Source organism: Pezoporus wallicus, unplaced genomic scaffold (assembly GCF_028554395.1).
Source record: "Pezoporus wallicus isolate ANWC-B61680 ecotype Strahan unplaced genomic scaffold, APGP_CSIRO_Pwel_v1 contig_9630, whole genome shotgun sequence".
NCBI classification, from domain to species: Eukaryota; Metazoa; Chordata; class Aves; order Psittaciformes; family Psittacidae; genus Pezoporus; species Pezoporus wallicus.
This window is the reverse complement of record NW_026638007.1, coordinates 294-18,782: the sequence shown is the minus strand read 5'-3', so window position 1 is coordinate 18,782 and position 18,489 is coordinate 294. Positions and strand designations below refer to the sequence as shown.

General features: G+C 59.0%; 2 protein-coding genes across 2 annotated transcripts; both read right to left on the bottom strand.

The window, feature by feature from the left end:
* Positions 1 to 3,089: 3,089 nt before the first annotated feature.
* On the bottom strand, positions 3,090 to 8,776 carry SCN1B (sodium voltage-gated channel beta subunit 1). Its single transcript, XM_057408705.1, has 5 exons — positions 8,731 to 8,776; positions 6,750 to 6,916; positions 4,793 to 5,033; positions 3,769 to 3,904; positions 3,090 to 3,236 (listed from the first exon to the last, which is right to left on the bottom strand). The coding sequence occupies exons 1-5, from the start codon at positions 8,774 to 8,776 to the stop codon at positions 3,170 to 3,172; spliced, it is 657 nt and encodes a 218-aa protein (XP_057264688.1). The 3' UTR covers positions 3,090 to 3,169.
* A 1,425-nt stretch (positions 8,777 to 10,201) lies between these two features.
* PSMC4 (proteasome 26S subunit, ATPase 4) lies at positions 10,202 to 18,130 on the bottom strand (the record flags this gene model as incomplete). The annotated part of the gene is made up of 10 exons (XM_057408708.1): positions 10,202 to 10,315; positions 11,049 to 11,104; positions 11,935 to 12,103; positions 12,510 to 12,586; positions 13,697 to 13,864; positions 14,577 to 14,670; positions 15,034 to 15,143; positions 16,218 to 16,364; positions 16,962 to 17,148; positions 18,027 to 18,130. Coding segments are annotated over 10 exons (1,226 nt in total), but the record flags the coding sequence as incomplete, so codon positions are not given.
* Positions 18,131 to 18,489: the final 359 nt, after the last annotated feature.

Genomic DNA, 18,489 nt, shown 5'->3' with positions numbered 1-18,489 from the left:
CCCTAAACCACCCCAAAATACCCCCAACCCCCCCAAATACCCTTAGAACACCCCCAAAACACCCCCAAATACCCCCACCCTCCCAAATAGCCCCAAAATACCCCCCAAACACCCCAATAGCCCTAAACCCCCCCGAAATACCCTAAACCACCCCAAAACACCCCAAAATACCCCTAAACCCCCCCAAAATACACTTCAACCACCCCCAAATACCCCAAAATACCCTGAAACACCCCAAAATACCCCGAAACATACCAAAACACCCCTAAACCACCCCAAACTGCCCCCAAACCACCCCGAGTGTCCCCAAAACCCCCTCAAGTGACCCAAATGCCCTCAATGCCCCCCAAATTCACCCAAACCACCCCAAACCGCCTGGAGCTACCCCCCAATGACCCCAAAACGCTTCCAAACACCCTCAAACGCCTTTAGTTACCCCCAAAACGCTTCCAAACACCCTCAAACGCCTTTAGTTACCCCCAAAACGCTTCCAAACACCCCCAAACGCCTGCACTTACCCCCCAAGGACCCCAAAACGCCCTCAAACACCCTGAAAACCACCTCAAAACACCCCAAAACACCCCAGACGCCTTTAATTACCCCCAAAACGCCACAAACGCCTTTAATTACCCCCAAAACGCCACAAACGCCTTTAATTACCCCCAAAACGCCCCCAAACGCCTTTAGTTACCCCCCAAAAGCCCCAAAACGCCCTCAACCCTCCCCAAACGCCTGTAGTTACCTTTGAAACGCCCCCAAACGACTTCAGTAACCCCACAAACGCCCCCAAAACACCCCCAAACCGGTTTAGCTACCCCAAAATTGACCCCCAAACGCCCCCAAAACACCCGCAAACGCCCCAAACCGCCCGTAATTACCCCCAAAACGCCCTCAATCGCCCCCAAACACCCCCAAACCCCTTTAGTTACCCCAAACATCACCCCCAAATGCACCGAAACGCCCCCAAACGCCCGCAATTACCCCCAAAACGCCTTCAAACGGCCCCAAAACGCCCCAAAACGCCTTCAAACGGCCCCAGAACGCCTTCAAAACGCCCCAAAACGCTCCCAAACGCCTTCAAACGGCCCCAAAACGCCCCCAAACGCTCCCAAACGCCCCAAAACGCCTTCAAACGGCCCCCAAACGCTCCCAAACGCCTTCAAACGGCCCCCAAACGCCTTCAAACGGCCCCCAAACGCCCCAAAACGCTCCCAAACGCCCCCCGCCCGTTTCTTGCCTGCACCGGACGCGTTCGGCTCCGTTCTGGGGCTGCAGCCGCGGGGGGGCCCCCTTAAACCCCGCCCCTCCCCCCCCGAACCCCATCATTGCCCCTCCCCCCCCCCCCCCAAACCCTCTCATTGAGGTCAGGGCGCGCCAAAAACGCTCGTAATTGCGCGCCAAACGGGTGACGTCACCGCCGACGCTTCCCCCCATTGAAGCCCCCAAACCGGTCGGGCCGGACGTCATTAATGACGTCATCACCCCCTCCCCATTAAGCCACGAACAACCCGCCCATCCCATCACTGACGTCACCGCCCGTTCCCGCCCTTATTGCGTCATTTTCCCGCCACCGCCTGGATGTGGGCGGGGTTTAAGTGTCTCAATTGCATCGAGCTCATTAACATGGGGCTGATTTGCGTAACAGATTGAGTGGTTGGTGCCTAGAAGGACACCTATTAGCATGGGGTTCATTAGCATAGGACGCATTAGCATATAGGGCTCATTAGCATACAGAGCTCACAGGCCTGGTGGGTTGAAGACTCATTTGCGTAGAGCCTCATTTGCATATAGTCTTATTTGCATGCAGCCTGATTAGCAAGACTGCTCATCTGCATATCGACAGCTTCATTTGCATATCACACCCTCATTTCCATAATGGGTCATAATTACACCGCATCATTTGCATGCCACCCATTGCTTATATTGCTTCATTTGCGTATCTCCTTGTTAGCATATCCACTCATTTGCATACTCATTAGCTACCATACCACATCGTTTACATACCACCCAATCAATGCATGGCCTGATTTGCATATTGCCCATTTATGGACGCATTTGCATATCATCTAATTACCGTACCGACTCATTTGCATATACGCTATAATCACTGCATTCTCTCAGCACTATCCCCTATGCCTACTGCATGATGAGTAATTAGCATATTCATTAGCACACACCCTCCATGACACGCATTTTGCATCCTTAATGAGACTCATTTGAATAACTAACCATATCATCTGGTTAGTTATTCAAATAACTAATAACCAATGCATTGCATCGTTAACCCTAATTTGCCTGTCATTTGCATAATTCACCCTCTCATTAGCATGTTCACACCTTCATTAGCATACACACAGTCACTAGCGGGGGGCTTCATTTGCATAAAGTGCATTTGCAGATCAGACATCGTGTGCCGCCCCCTCATTTGCATACAGCCAATCAGCTTGCGCGGCTCATCAGCATAGGGCCAATCAGCGCGGAGCTGATCAGCATAAGTTCATTTGCATCTGGCTCATTTGCATGCACAGCTCAGTGCTGGGGGCGGGGTGGGGGTTGTTGTGGGTCCTTCCATAGGAGCACCCATGGGTGCCAACAGCCATCTGCAGGAGCACCCATGGGTGCTGGGTCCATCCATAGGAGCACCCATAGGTGCCAATAGCCGCCCACAGGAGCACCCATGGGTGCTGGGTCCTTCTTTAACGCGCTGGGTCCATCCATAGGAGCACCCATAGGTGCCAACAGCTGTCCAAAGGAGCACCCATGGGTGCTGGGTCCTTCTTTAACTTGCTGGGTCCATCCATAGGAGCACCCATAGGTGTCAATAGCCATCCACAGGAGCACCCATGGGTGCCAACAGCCATCCATAGGAGCACCCATGGGTGCTGGGACCTTCTATAGGGTGCTGAGTCCATCCATAGGCGCACCCATAGGTGCCAACAGTCATCCACAGGAGCACCCATGGGTGCCAACAGCCATCCACAGGAGCACCCATGGGTGCTGTACCCCTTCCATAGGAGCCGTGCAATGGTGCTGGGTGCAGGGGGGGGCCGGGTCGCCCCCCCCGGGGGGGTTATTGCAGGGGGGGGCGCTGTGTAAGGGGGGGTGGGTGCTATGGGTGCTATAGGGGGTGCTATAGGGGGAGGGGGGGGGGCAGCAGCACCCATGGGTGCTACTCGGCCACCTGCACCCCTGCGCAGTTCTCTTTGCTCTCCGAGGTGATGGCAAGGTACTCGGACCTGTGGGGGGACAGGGAGCCTATAGCACCCCATAGCACCCTATAGCACCCCATAGCACCCTATAGACCCCCCCATAGCACCCCATAGCACCCTATAGACCCCCATAGCACCCTATAGACCCCCATAGCACCCCTCAGACCCCTACAGCACCCCTTTCCCATTGACCCTACCCCAATCCCTTTTAGCTCCTCCCCTTTCCCCCTTTTGGCCCACCCCCTTTACCCCTTAGCCCCTCCCCTACCCCGATAAGCCCCGCCCCCTTTTCCCTTGGCTCAGCCCCCATTGATTTCACCCCCATTGATTACACCCATTTTCTACTGGCCCTATCCCTTTAGCCCCGCCCCTTTTTCCATTATCCCCTCCCCTTCTCCTTTAGCCCCACCCCTTCCCCCTTAACCACGCCCCCTTTCCCATCCGCTCAGCCCCTTTCCCACTGATTACACCCCATTTCCCATTGACCCTACCCCTTTCTCCCTTCCCCCTTTAGCCCCGCCCCTTCCCCCCTTTGGCCCCGCCCCCCCGGGTGACGCACGCGCTGTCGGGGGGCGGGGCTGCCGCCGCCACCTTGCGGTAGCAGTAGAGCATCTCTGCGGCCAGCCACAGCGTGAGCACCACGATGAGCACGTACATGAGCACCTCGGACACGATGGACGCCAGGTCCCGGCGCGCTGCACATCCGCCCCATTGAGACCCATAGATCCCCACTGAGCCCCATTGATCCCCATTGACTCCTCCCATTGAGCCCCATTGACCCCCCACGATAAGCACGTACATGAGCACCTCGGACACGATGGACGCCAGGTCCCGGCGCGCTGCACATCCGCCCCATTGAGACCCATAGATCCCCACTGAGCCCCATTGATCCCCATTGACTCCTCCCATTGAGCCCCATTGACCCCCCACGATAAGCACGTACATGAGCACCTCGGACACGATGGACGCCAGGTCCCGGCGCGCTGCACATCCGCCCCATTGAGACCCATAGATCCCCATTGAGCCCCATTGACTCCACCCATTGAGCCCCATTGACTCCTCCCATTGACACCCACTGAGTCCCATTGACACCCGTTGAGTCCCATTGACACCCGTTGAGTCCCATTGACACCCATTGACCTCCATTGACCACCACTGAGTCCCATTGAGTCCCACTGACACCCACTGAGTCCCATTGACACCCGTTGAGTCCCATTGACACCCGTTGAGTCCCATTGACACCCATTGACCTCCATTGACCACCACTGAGTCCCATTGAGTCCCACTGACACCCACTGAGTCCCATTGACACCCGTTGAGTCCCATTGACACCCATTGAGTCCCATTGACACCCACTGACCCCCATTGACCACCACTGAGTCCCATTGACCCCCATTGACAGCCATTGAGTCCCATTGACACCCACTGACCTCCATTGACCATGACTGAGTCCCATTGACCCCCATTGACAGCCATTGAGTCCCATTGACACCCGTTGACCCCCATTGACACCCATTGACCCCCATTGACACCCATTGATCCCCACTGACCCCCACTGCTCCCCCTTGACCCCCCCGCAGTACCGCGCTCCACCACGGCGAGGCGCAGGGTCTGGTTGCGCGCCAGGCTGTAGACGTAGCCCTCGAAGGTGAGGTTGCGGCGCAGGCGGCAGACGTAGTGGCCGCCGTGGGGCCGCCCCACGGCCTCGAGCCGCACCGAGAGGTCCTGCAGGTCCCGCGTGCCCCGGGAGCCGTTCCATGACAGCACCCCCAGGAAGGGGCCCGGCGCCACCCACGGCGGCTCCTCGGGGCTGTACTCCAGGATCTGGGGGGGGCAGACCAGTAGGAACCCAGCATGGGCCCAGTAACTCCCAGTATGACCCCAGTGCCTCCCAGTGGTTCCCAGTACAATCCCAGTCCATCCCATTCCCATCCCGATCCATCCCACTCCATCCCAATCTCATGCCAACCCATCCCATCCAAGTCTTATCCCAACCCATCCCATCCCCATCCCAGCCCATCCCATCCCCATCCCAACCTCATCCCATCCCATCCATCCAAGTCTTATCCCAACCCATCCCATCCCCATTCCAATCTATCCCACTCCATCCCAACCCACCCCAACCCATCCCACTTCATCACAACCCATCCCATCCCACCCCATCCCCCATCCCATCCCATCCCATTCTATCCCACTCCATCCCACCCCAACCCATCCCATTCCCATCCCCATCCCATCCCAACTGAACCCACCCCAGCCCATCCTGTCCCAACCCACCCACCCCAACCCACCCCATCCCAACCCAACCCATCCCAACCCAACCCATCCCAACCCAACCCATCCCACTTCATCCCATCCCAACCCATCCCATTCCCATCCCCAACCCATCTCAACCCATCCCAACCCAACCCAACCCATCCCATCTCAACCCATCCCAACCCAACCCAACCCAACCCATCCCAACCCATCCCAACCCAACCCATCCCAACCCATCCCAACCCAACCCAACCCATCCCACCCCAACCCACCCCAACCCATCCCATCCCAACCCATCTCAACCCAACCCATCCCATCCCAACCCAACCCATCCCATCCCAACCCATCCCAACCCAACCCATCCCACCCCAACCCAACCCAACCCATCCCATCCCAACCCATCTCAACCCAACCCATCCCATCCCAACCCAACCCATCCCATCCCAACCCATCCCAACCCAACCCATCCCATCCCAACCCATCCCACCCCAACCCAACCCATCCCATAGCACCCCACACCATCCCACACCATCCCATCTCAACCGATCTCATCGCATACCATCCCAAATCATCCCAACCCATCCCATCCCAACCCAACCCAACCCAACCCATCCCAACCCATCCCAACCCAACCCATCCCAACCCATCCCATCTCAACCCAACCCATCCCAACCCATCCCAACCCAACCCATCCCAACCCATCCCAACCCAACCCATCCCAACCCATCCCATCTCAATCCCATCCCATCCCAACCCATCTCAACCCAACCCATCCCAACCCAACCCATCTCAACCCATCCCATCCCAACCCAACCCAACCCAACCCATCCCAACCCATCCCAACCCAACCCATCCCAACCCATCCCATCTCAACCCAACCCATCCCAACCCATCCCAACCCAACCCATCCCAACCCATCCCAACCCAACCCATCCCAACCCATCCCATCTCAACCCAACCCATCCCAACCCATCCCAACCCACCCCAACCCATCCCAACCCAACCCATCTCCCATCTCAACCCAACCCATCCCAACCCAACCCATCCCAACCCACCCCAACCCATCCCAACCCATCCCAACCCAACCCATCCCAACCCAACCCAACCCATCCCATCCCAACCCATCCCATCCCATCCCAACCCAACCCAACCCATCCCAACCCACCCCAACCCATCCCAACCCATCCCAACCCAACCCATCCCAACCCAACCCACCCCAACCCATCCCAACCCATCCCAACCCATCCCACCCCATCCCAACGCCCCCCAGCCGCCCGCCGGTACCTTATGGAACGCGGCCTCCCCCTCCCCTCGGAAGAACCACTCCGCGCTGGCCTCGGCGGGGGTCTCGCTGCGGCGCTTGCAGGCGATGCACAGGAGGCGGAAGGGGAGCCCCAGCACGGCCTCGCTGCCCGACGCCACCTCCACGCAGCCGCCCTGCGCGCGCCCGGCTGCCAGCGGGGGAATGGGGGGACGGGGGGGAATGGGGGGAATGGGGGGGAATGGGGGGGAATGGGGGGAAATGGGGGGGAAATGGGGGGAAATGGGGGGGAATGGGGGGGAATGGGGGGGAATGGGGGAAATGGGGGGAAATGCAGGGGGAATGGGGGGGAATGGGGGGGAATGGGGGGGGAATGCGGGGGGAATGGGGGGGAAATGGGGGGAATGGGGGGGAATGGGGGGGAATGGGGGAAATGGGGGGGGGGGGGAATGGGGGGAACGGGGGATGGGGGGAAAATGGGGGGGGGGGAAATGGGGGGAATGGGGGAAATGGGGAATGGGGGGAATGGGGGGAATGGGGGGGAATGGGGGGAAATGGGGGGAATGGGGGGAATGGGGGAATGGGGGATGGGGGGATGGGGGGAAATGGGGGGAAATGGGGGGGAAATGGGGGGAAATGGGGGGGGAAAGGGGGGGAAATGGGGGGGAAATGGGGGTTTGGGGGGAAAAATGGGGGGAATGGGGGGAAATGGGGCTATGGGGGAAATGGGGGGAATGGCGGTTATGGGAGAATGGGGGGATGGGGGGGAATGGGGGGAATGGGGGGAATGGGGGAGAATGGGGGGGAAATGGGGGGGAACGGGGGGGAAATGGGGGGGAATGGGAGAAAATGGGGGGGAAGTGGGGGGAAATGGGGGGAAGTGGGGGGAAATGGGGGAAAATGGGGAAAAACAGGGAGGAAATGGGGGAGAAGGGCAGAAAATGGGGAAAAACAGGGGAAAGGGGGGGAAAATGGGTGAAAACAGGGAGGAAATGGGGGGAGAAGGGGGGAAACAGGGAAAAACGGGGAAAAATGGTGAGGAAATGGGGAAAAGGGGGAAAAACGGTGACAAAATGGGGGGAAAATGGGGAAAATGTTGAGGAAACGGGGGAAAACGGGGAAAAACAGGTGAAAACGGGGAAAAATGGGGAGAAAATGGGGAAAAACGGGTGAAAACGGGGAAAAACCCCCCCAAACGGGCCCTAAACGGCTAATGCCGTCAAAGACCCAAAACCAGCCCAAAATACCCCAAAACCGCCCCCTAATGGGGGGGATCCATAGGGAACATAGGGATACAGTGGTGCCAATGGGTGATCAATGGGTGATCAATGGGTGTCAATGGGGTATCAATGGGTGTCAATGGGGTGTCAATGGGTGCCAATGGGGTATCAATGGGTGTCAATGGGGTATCAATGGGTGCCAATGGGCATCAATGGGTGCCAATAGGGTATCAATGGGTGCCAATGGGGTATCAATGGCTCCCAATGAGGTCACAGAGGTCACTGCAGCACAGTCACGTGACACCTTCATGGGGGGGGGGGGGGGGCACAGAGCAGGTGCCAGAGGCCACAATGGGACCCTATGGGGGGGGTCCCAGCCCCATAGAACCCTATAGGACACTAGAGGGGGGCTATGGGGGGTATAGAGGTGCTATAGGGTGCCATAGGGTGCTATAGGGGTGCCATAGGGTGATATTGGACTATAGGGTGATATAGGGGTGCTACAGGGTGCTATAGGGTACCATAGGGTGCTATAGGGGTGCTATAGGGAGCTATAGGGTGCCATAGGGTTCTATAGGAAGCTACACGGTGCCATAGGGTGCTATAGGGGGGCTCTAGGGTGCCATAGCGTGCTATAGGGTGCTATAGGGGTGCCATAGTGTGCTATAGGGGGGCTATAGGGTGCCATAGGGTGCTATAGGGGTGCCATAGGGTGCTATAGGGTGCCATAGGGTGCTATAGGGAGCTATAGGGTGCCATAGGGGTGACATTGGGGGGGGCTCACCCATGAGGAGGCCGAGGAGGAGGAGCGGGAGGCCGGGCTCCAACATGGCGGCGGCCGGCTCGGGTTCGGGTTCGGGTCCGCTTCGGCTCCGTTCGGAACCCTTCGGGTCCGCTTCGGGCGTTTCCGGAGGGGGGAACGGTCAGGAACGGTCAGGAACGGGACGGAACGGTCGGGAACGGGATAAGGACAAGGAACGGGGGGGGGGGGACGGGACGGAGGAGCCGCTTCAAGGCATGGCCGGACCCGCTCGGGGGTGTTCGGGTTCGTTCGGAGCCGTTCAGACCCGTTCGGGACCGTTCAGACCCGTTCGGACGCGTTCGGGGCCGTTCGGACGCGTTCGGGACCGTTCGGCCCCGGCGCACTGCGGCGCCCGGGGGAAGAGGACGGACGGAGGCGGTGACGCAATGAGGGGCGGGGCCAGAGGTGGAAGCTCCGCCCCCTTTGTCGGTATGCCCCCCCCGTTAGGTCTTGAATGCATCCCAATGTATCCCAGTACGGCACCAGTGCGTCCCAGTATGACACCAGTGCATCCCAATGCATCCCAGTATGACACCAGTGCGTCCCAGTATGATCCCAGTGCACCCCAGTATGATCCCAGTGCATCCCAGTAGCTCCTAAATGCATCCCAGTATGATCCCAGCGCATCCCAATGCACCCCAGTATGACTCCAGTGCATACCAGTATGATCCCAGTTCATCCCAATAGCCCCTAAACTCGTCCCAGTATCACCCCAGTGCATCCCAATAGCTCCTAAATGCATCCCAGTGCATCCCAGTATCACCCCAATACATCCCAGTATGACCCCAGTACATCCCAATAGCCCCCAGTAGCCCCTAAATGCATCCCAGTTCATCCCAGTATCGCACCAGTGAATCCCAATAGCTCAACGCATCCCAGTATGACCCCAGTGCATCCCAAAAGCCCCTAAATAGATCCCAGTATGATCCCAGTGCATCCCAATAGCCCCTAAATGCATCCCAGTATCGCACCAGTGAATCCCAATAGCTCCTCAATGCATCCCAGTATGACCCCAGTGCAACCCAGGATCACCCCAATACATCCCAGTATGACCCCAGTGCATCCCAGTATGGCCCCAATGCACCCCAGCATCACCCCAGTGTCCCCCAGTGGCTCCCCATGGCCATCTCCATGGCCTCACTGATGCCCCAATGGGGTCCCCATGGCCCCAGTGATGCCCCATTAAGGTCCCCATGGCCCCAGTGATGCCCCATTGAGGTCCCCATGGCCCCAACGATGCCCCCAAGGCCCCAGTGATGCCCCATTGAGGTCCCCATGGCCCCAACGATGTCCCCATGGCCCCAGTGATGCCCCATTGAGGTCCCCATGGCCCCAACGACGCCCTCCATGGCCCCAGCGACGCCCCCCATGGCTCCCCCCACCCCACAGCCGCCCCCCCCCCCCCCCCCCCCCCAAGCGAGCTGCTGTGGGGCGCCGGGCGCTTTATTGGGGGTCACTTGTAGAACTCGTGCTCCTGCTCGTCCTTCTTGATGACGGTCTTGTAGGCCTTCTCGAAGTCCTTGGCCAGCACGATGTACCGGTTCTCCCGCACGGCCAGCATGCCCCCCTGTGGGGCAAGAGCACCCCATAGCGTCCCACAGCACCCACAGGCTATGGGGAGGGGGGCATTGGGGCAGCCGGGGCAACCCCACAGCAAGGGCGGGCGTTGGGGCAACCCATTGATGGCCATCAGGTCGACCCAATGGTGGACCATTGGCCGTTGGGTCAACGCAACAGTGGCCATCAGGTTGACCCAATGATGGCCATTAGGTCGACCCATTGATGGCCATCAGGTTGACCCAATGAAGACCATCAGGTTGACCCACTGATGGCCATGAAACCATTGATGACCATCAGGTTGACCCAATGATGGCCATGAAACCATTGCTGGCCATCACGGTGACCCACTGATGGCCATGAAACCATTGATGACCATCAGGTTGACCCATTGATGGCCATGAAACCACTGCTGGCCATCAGGTCGACCCATTGATGGCCATTAGATCAACCCAATGGTGGCCATGCCATGCTGTTGATAGCCATCAGGTCTACCCAATGGTGGACCATGCCATTGATGGCCATGAAGCCATTGATGGCCATCAGGTCAACCCAATGATGGACCATTAATGGCCAACCCAATGGTGGCCATGAAGCCATTGATGACCATCAAGTCAACCCATTGGTGGCCATCGAGTCAACCCAACGATGACAAACCCATTGATGGCCATGAAGTCAACCCAATGGTGGGCCACCTGCTGCCCCCACCCCATGGGTGCCCCCACCCCCATGGTGGCACCCACCTCCTGGCAGATGGAGTTGATGTCGGCGCCGGAGATCTTGTCGGGCCGCGCCACGTCTTGGGGGGGGGGTGAAGGAAACATCCTCTTCTCCACGTCCCCATAGGGTCCCCATGTGGTCCCCAAGCCCAACGTCTCCCCATGGGTCCGGGTATCCCCACTATCTCCCCCATGGTGACCCCACTGTCCCCGTGGGCACCCCAATGTCCCGGGATGGGCTATGGGGTCACGCCATGGGTGCAGCATCAGGGCAAGGCAAGGATGGGCAAGGTCAAGCCAATGGAAGACCATGAGGTCAACCCAATCATGGCCATCAGGTCAACCCAACGGAGGCCCATGAGGTCAACCCAACGGCGGCCCATGAAGCCAACCCAATGGAAGCCCATGAAGCCAACCCAACGGAGGCCCATGAAGCCAACCCAATGGAAGCCTATGACCTCAACCCAACGGAGGCCCATGGAGGCCCATGAAGCCAACCCAATGGAAGTACATGACCTCAACCCAATGGAAGCCCATGAACTCAACCCAATGGAGGCCCATGAAGCCAACCCAATGGAGGCCCATGAAGCCAACCCAATGGAAGCCCATGACCTCAACCCAATGGAAGCCCATGAAGCTCAACCCAACGGTGACCCATGAAGCCAACCCAATGGAAGCCCATGACCTCAACCCAAGGGAGCCCCATGAAGCCAACCCAATGGAGCCCCATGAAGCCAACCCAATGGAGGCCCATGAAGCCAACCCAATGGAGCCCCATGAAGCCAACCCAACGGCATCCCATGAAGCCAACCCAATGGAGCCCCATGAAGCCAACCCAATGGAGCCCCATGAAGCCAACCCAATGGAGCCCCATGGAGCCAAGGGAGCCCCCGGGCGCGCCGGCGGATACAGTCCTCGAGGTCGACCTCCTCGGAGAGGTTCATCTTGCCGGTGATGGTGGAGAAGATGAGGCGCTTCTGGCGCCGGTCGGGCAGCGGGAACTCGATCTTGCGGTCCAGGCGGCCCGGGCGCAGCAGCGCCGGGTCCAGGGTGTCCGCGCGGTTCGTGGCCATGATCACCTGCGGGGGGGACCCATAGGGAACCATTGGCGACCCATAGAGATCCACAGGGCCATAGGACCCATAGAGACCCATGGAACCCATTGAAGATGCATGGAATACATAGGACCCACAGAGACCCATAAGCAGCCATAGAGACCCACGGAACCCCAGAGGACCCATAGAACCCATAGAAGATCCATAAGAGCTCAAAGAACTCATAGAACCCATAGGAGATCCATAGAGCCCCATAGACACCATAGGACCTCATAGAACCCATACGAGACCCATAGGACATAGGACCCACAGGACCTGAAAAAACCCACAAGAGATCCATAGCACCCATAGAACCCCCATAACAACCATAGGACTCCCGTAGGACCCCATAGAACTCCCATAGGACCCCCATAGCACCCATGGGCCCCACCTTGACGTTGACGTTCTGGTCAAAGCCATCCATCTGGTTGAGGAGCTCCAGGAGGATGCGTTGGACCTCACGGTCAGCTGGGGGTCATGGAGCACCCATGGGTGCCCCATAGCACCCATAGAGCACCCACTGACTGCCCCACAGAGCACCCACAGAGCACCCACTAACTGCCCCACAGAGCACCCATAGAACACCGACTGCCCCATAGAGCACCCATAGAGTACCCACTGCCCCATAGCACCCATGGACTGCTCCATAGCACCCATGGATGCCCCATAGAGCACCCACTGACTGCCCCATAGCACCCATGGACTGCTCCATAGCACCCATGGGTGCCCCATACAGCACCCATAGAGCACCCACTGACTGCCCCATAGAGCACACATGGTCTGCCGCATAGCACCCGTGGACTGCCCCATAGAGCACCCACAGAACACCTATGGACTGCCCCAGTAACCCTCAGTGGGTCCCCCCAACACGCCCCCAACCCCCCCCATTGCAGTCCCTATGGGGCTCTTCCCCCCACCCCAATGACCCCAATGGACCCCCCATTGCAGTCCCTATGGGGCTCTTCACCCCACCCCAATGACCCCCAATGGGCCCCCCATTGCAGTCCCTATGGGGCTCTTCCCCCAACCCCAATGACCCCAATGGACCCCCCATTGCAGTCCCTATGGGGCTCTTCACCCCACCCCAATGGCACCCCCAAACCCCCCATTGGCTTTCCTATGGGGCTCTTCCCCACAACCCCAACCCAATGACCCCCAATGGCCCCTCCGCCCACCCCATAGACGGGGGTGTCCCACAAACCCCCCATTGAGTCTACGAGACCCCCCAGAGACCCTCAATGAGCCCAAACCCCCCCATTGCAGTCCCTATGGGGCTCTTCCCCCCACCCCAATGCCCCCCAATGGAACCCCCCCACTGCAGTCCCTATGGGGCTCTTCCCCCCACCCCAATGCCCCCCAATGGAACCCCCCCACTGCAGTCCCTGTGGGGTTCTTCCCCCCACCCCAATGACCCCCAATGGACCCCCCCACTGGCTTTCCTATGGGGCTCTTCCCCCCAACCCCATCCCAATGACCCCCAATGAGCCCCCCATTGCAGTCCCTATGGGGCTCCTCCCCCCACCCCAACGCCCCCCAGTGCCCCCCCCCGCCAGCCCCACGGCCGCCCCACGGCGTTACCGCCGGTCTGGGCGTCGAAGCGCTTGGTGGCGATGGCGTCGATCTCGTCGATGAAGATGATGGCGGGGGCGTGCTCCTTGGCCAGGCGGAAGACGTCGCGCACCATGCGGGGCCCCTCGCCCAGGTACTTCTGCACGAACTCCGAGCCCACCACGCGGATGAAGGCCGCTGGGGGGCAGACCCATAGCGAACCATAGGGACCCATAGGGACTCATAGGGACCCATAGGGACTCATAGGGACCCATAGCGAACCCATAGGGACTCATAGGGACCCATAGGAACTCATAGGGACCCATAGCGAACCCATAGGGACCCATAGCGAACCCATAGGGACCCACAGAGACCCCATAAACACCCATAGAAACCCACAGAAACCACATAGAGACCTACAAAAACCCCATAGAGACCCATAGGGACGCATAGAGACCCCATACGCGCCCATAGAGACACCATAAACACCCATAGAAACCTCAGAGAGACCCATAGAAACCTCACAGTAACCCTGAGAAACCCACAGAGACCCCCACAAAGACCCATAGAAACCCCATAGAGACCCATAGGGACCCATAGAGACCCACAGAGACCTATAGGGACCCATAGCGACCCATAGAGCAGAGGGAGCGTGTCCTCCCAGTGGGCTGCAGCACTACACTGCCCCTTGGTGGATGCGCAGCAACACTGCCTGGACCCTGCTATAACCCCATAGAGACCCACAGCGACCCATAGAAACCCATACAGACCCCATAGAGACCCAATAGAGACCCACAGAAACCCCACAGAAACCCATAGATATCCCTAGAGACCCCATAGGGACCCCTAGAGAGCCACAGAGACCCCATAGAGACCCACGGATCCCCCCCAGCACCCATGGGTGCCCTACCCGTGGTGTGATGTGCCACTGCCTTGGCCAGCATGGTCTTGCCACAGCCGGGGGGCCCATACATGAGGACACCTCGGGGGGGGTCAATGCCGATCTACGGGGCAGAGCAATGGGGTAGGGTTATGGGGCATGGCAATGGGGCTGGGCTATGGGGTAGAGCAATGATGCTGGCACCCACTTGGGGGGGGTGGGCTATGGGGTAGAGTAATAGGGCAGGGCTACGGGGCAGGGCTATGGAGCAAAGCAATGGGGCTGGCACCCAAAAGTGCTCCTTAGGAGTGGGTGCTATGGGGCAGGACCATGGGGCAGCACTATGCAGGTAGGGCTATGGGACAGGGCTATGGGGCAGGGCGATGGGGCTGGGCTATGCAGCAGGGCAATGGAACAGGGCTATGGTGCAGGGCTATGGGGCAGGACTATGGGGCAGCGCCATGGGGCAGCGCTATGGAGCTGGTACCTGCTTGTAGAGCTCGAAGTGGGTCAGGGGCAGCTCCACGGCCTCGCGCACCTCCTGCTTCTGGATGTCCATGCCCCCGATGTCGGCGTACATCACATCCGGCTTCTGGTCTGCAGTGGAGCACAGACCCACGGCAATGGGGCAGGGCACCCACGGCTATGGGGCACGAGAGCCCTGCTATGGGGCAGGGATGGAGCCTCCCAACCGTGGGCATGAATGGAGCTCCAGCGCCATAGGCATGAATGGGGCCACCCATCCACCTCCATCCCCCCCATGACCCCTCCACCCCCTTCCATCCCCATTGCTGCCCCTTTGATTCCCCATTGCATCCCTATTTCTTCCCTATTGATCCCTTATTGCTTCCCCATTGTTGCCCTATGGCTGCCCCATTGCTTTCCACTTCCCTCCCCATTGCTTCCCACTTCCCTCCCCACTGCTGCCCCATTACATCCCCATTGTTGCCCCACACCTGCCCCATTGCTTCCCTATTGCTACCCCATTGCTGCCCCATTACTTCCCCATTGCTGCCACATGGCTGCCCCACACCTGCCCCATTGCTTCCCTATTGCTATCCCATAGCTACCCCATGGCTGCCCCATTGCATGCCCACTGCATCCCAATTGCTGCCCCGTTACTTCCCCATTGCTACCCTATTGCTTCCCCACAGATTCCCCATTGCTTCCCCACAGATTCCCCATTGCTTCCCCTTACTCTCTCCATTGCTTCCCCATTGCTGCCCCATTACTTCCCCATTGCTACCCTATTGCTTCCCCACAGATTCCCCATTGCTTCCCCTTACTCTCTCCATTGCTTCCCCATTGCTGCCCCATTACTTCCCCATTGCTACCCTATTGCTTCGCCAGATTCTCCATTGCTTCCCCTTACTCTCTCCATTGCTTCCCCACAGATTCCCCATTGCTTCCCCACAGATTTCCCATTGCTTTCCCTTACTCTCTCCATTGCTTCCCCATTGCTGCCCCATTACTTCCCCATTGCTACCCTATTGCTTCCCCACAGATTCCCCATTGCTTCCCCTTACTCTCCCCATTGCTTCCCCCTTCCCTCCCCATTGCCACCCCATTACAGCCCCACTGCTGCCCCATTGATTCTTCCTTCCCTCCCCATTACAGCCCCACTGATTCCCCATTGCATCCGTCCGCACCGCTGCCCCACGGCGGCCCTACCGGCGGTGAGCATCATGATGCTGCTGTCGGCCTCGGGGGGCAGGACGTCCACCAGGGCGTTGCTGTGCTTGTGCAGCGCCACCGAGGCGTTGGGCTTGAGCAGCTCCCGGTCGATGGTGCTCAGGATGCGCACGTAGTAATTGGAGCCTATGGGGGGGCAAGGGGGGGCAAGGGGCGTCAGTGGGAGTCAATGGGAGTCAATGGCAGCCAATGGGAGTCAATGGGGGTCAATGGGAGTCAATGGGGGTCAATGGGGTCAATGGAACTCAATGGGGGTCAAAGGGCGTCAACGGGGGTCAATGGAGTCAATGGGGGCCAATGCGAGTCAATGGGAATCAATGGGGTCAATGGGGGCAATAGGGGTCAATAGGAATAAATAGGAGCCAATGAGAGTCAGTGGAGGTCGCTCCACATCCCTAATCTATAGGGCTACAGCCCCCCCATCATCCTCTAGGTATGGGGCTGCCCCATGGGGCTCTGTCCATGGTGCTGAGCCATAGGGTTGTATCCACGGCCCTCATCTATGGGGCTTTCTCCATAGTGCTGACCCATGGGGCTCTATCCATGGTGCTGACCTATAGAGCCCTATCCATGGTGCTGAGCCATAGAGCCCTATCCATGGTGCTGACCTATGGAGCCCTATCCATGGTGCTGATCTATGGGGCTCTCTCCATGGCCTTGCTCTATGGGGCTCTATCCTTGCTGCTGAAATATGGGGCTACCCCCTGCCCTCGCCGTGCCCACCGGTGGTGGAGCCCACGATGGCCGTGTTCTGGTCGACGGCCTCCAGGAACTGCCCGATGACGAGGGGGATGCTCTGGATGCGCTTGACCTCCTCCTGCGCGTGCAGGAACTCCTTCTTGAGGTTCTTCTGCTCGTCCTTGATGTACTCCTCCTGCACCTCCAGGAACTCCAGCTCCTGCTGCAGCCGCTGCGCCAGACCATAATAGTCACTGTCCGTCCCATAATGGTCACGTACACACCATAATAGCCACCATACAGACCATAATAGTCACTGTCCGTCCCAAAATGATCACATACACGCCATAACAGCCACCATCCATCCCATAATGGTCACATACACGCCATAATAGCCACAATCCATCCCATAATGGTCCCACACTCTCCATAATAGCCACCATACAGGCCATAATGGACACTGCCCATCCCATAATGGTCACAGACAGACCATACTAGTCACTGTCCATCCCATAATGGTCAGTATCTAACCTGTAACAGCCACTATCCATCCCATAATGCCCACACACACGCCGTAATAGCCACTATCCATCCCATAATGCTCACATACAGACCATAATAGCCACCATCCATCCCATAATGATCACTATCCATCCCACCATGGTCACTATTCATCCCATAATAGTCACCATTCAGACCATAAATAGGGCCCACAGCCCATAATAATGAGGCTCTCCATCCCATAATGATCCCCGTGGATGCCACTAACCCCCACTGACCCCATTGACCCCACTGACCCCCATTGACCCTACTGACCCCCATTGACCCCCACTGACCCCCACTGACCCCAATTGACCCCCACTGACCCACATTGCCCCCATTACCCTATTGACCCCCATCACCCCCACTGACCCCCATTACCCCGTAGCCCCCCACTACCCCATAGCCCCTATAGCCCCCCATTATCCCCACTACCCCATAGCCCCCATTACCCCATAGCACACCATTACCCCATAGCCCCCACTACCCCATAGCCCCCATAGCCCCCCATAGCCCCCCACTACCCCATAGCCCCCATAACCCCATAGCCCCCCATATGTCCCCCCCTACCTTGTACCGGCTGTAGAGGTCCTCGAGGTCCTCGGGCTCAGGCACCAGGAAGGACAGCCCGGGGGGGGGCCTGGGGGCAGCCAGGGCAGGGAGCTCCTCCTGGGGGGGGGGCACCCATGGGTGGGGGGCACCCATAGACATGGGAGGGCACCCATGGGTGGGGGGGCACCCATAGACATGGGGGGGCACCCATGGGAGGGGGGGCACCCATAGACATGGGGGGGCACCCATGGGAGGGGGGGCACCCATAGACATGGGGGGGCACTCATGGGAGGGGGGGCACCCATAGACATGGGGGGGCACCATGGGTGGGGGGCACCCATCGAGATGGGGGGGCACCCATGGGGGGGGGGCACCCATGGGAGGGGCACTTATAGACATGGGGGGGCACCCATAGACATGGGGAGGGGCAAACAATGGGGGGGTGGGGGGGCACCCATGGAAGCGGGGATGTGCGGTGGTT

Coding starts and splice junctions, on each gene's coding strand:
- SCN1B (XM_057408705.1), bottom strand. CDS start 8,776: ATGTTGGAGCCCGGCCTCCCGCTCCTCCTCCTCGGCCTCCTCATGG. Junction 5,034..6,749: donor GGGAGGCCGCGTTCCATAAG/GTACCGGCGGGC, acceptor TGCCCCCCCCAG/ATCCTGGAGTACAGCCCCGA. Junction 3,905..4,792: donor CCTCGCCGTGGTGGAGCGCG/GTACTGCGGGGG, acceptor GCGGATGTGCAG/CGCGCCGGGACCTGGCGTCC.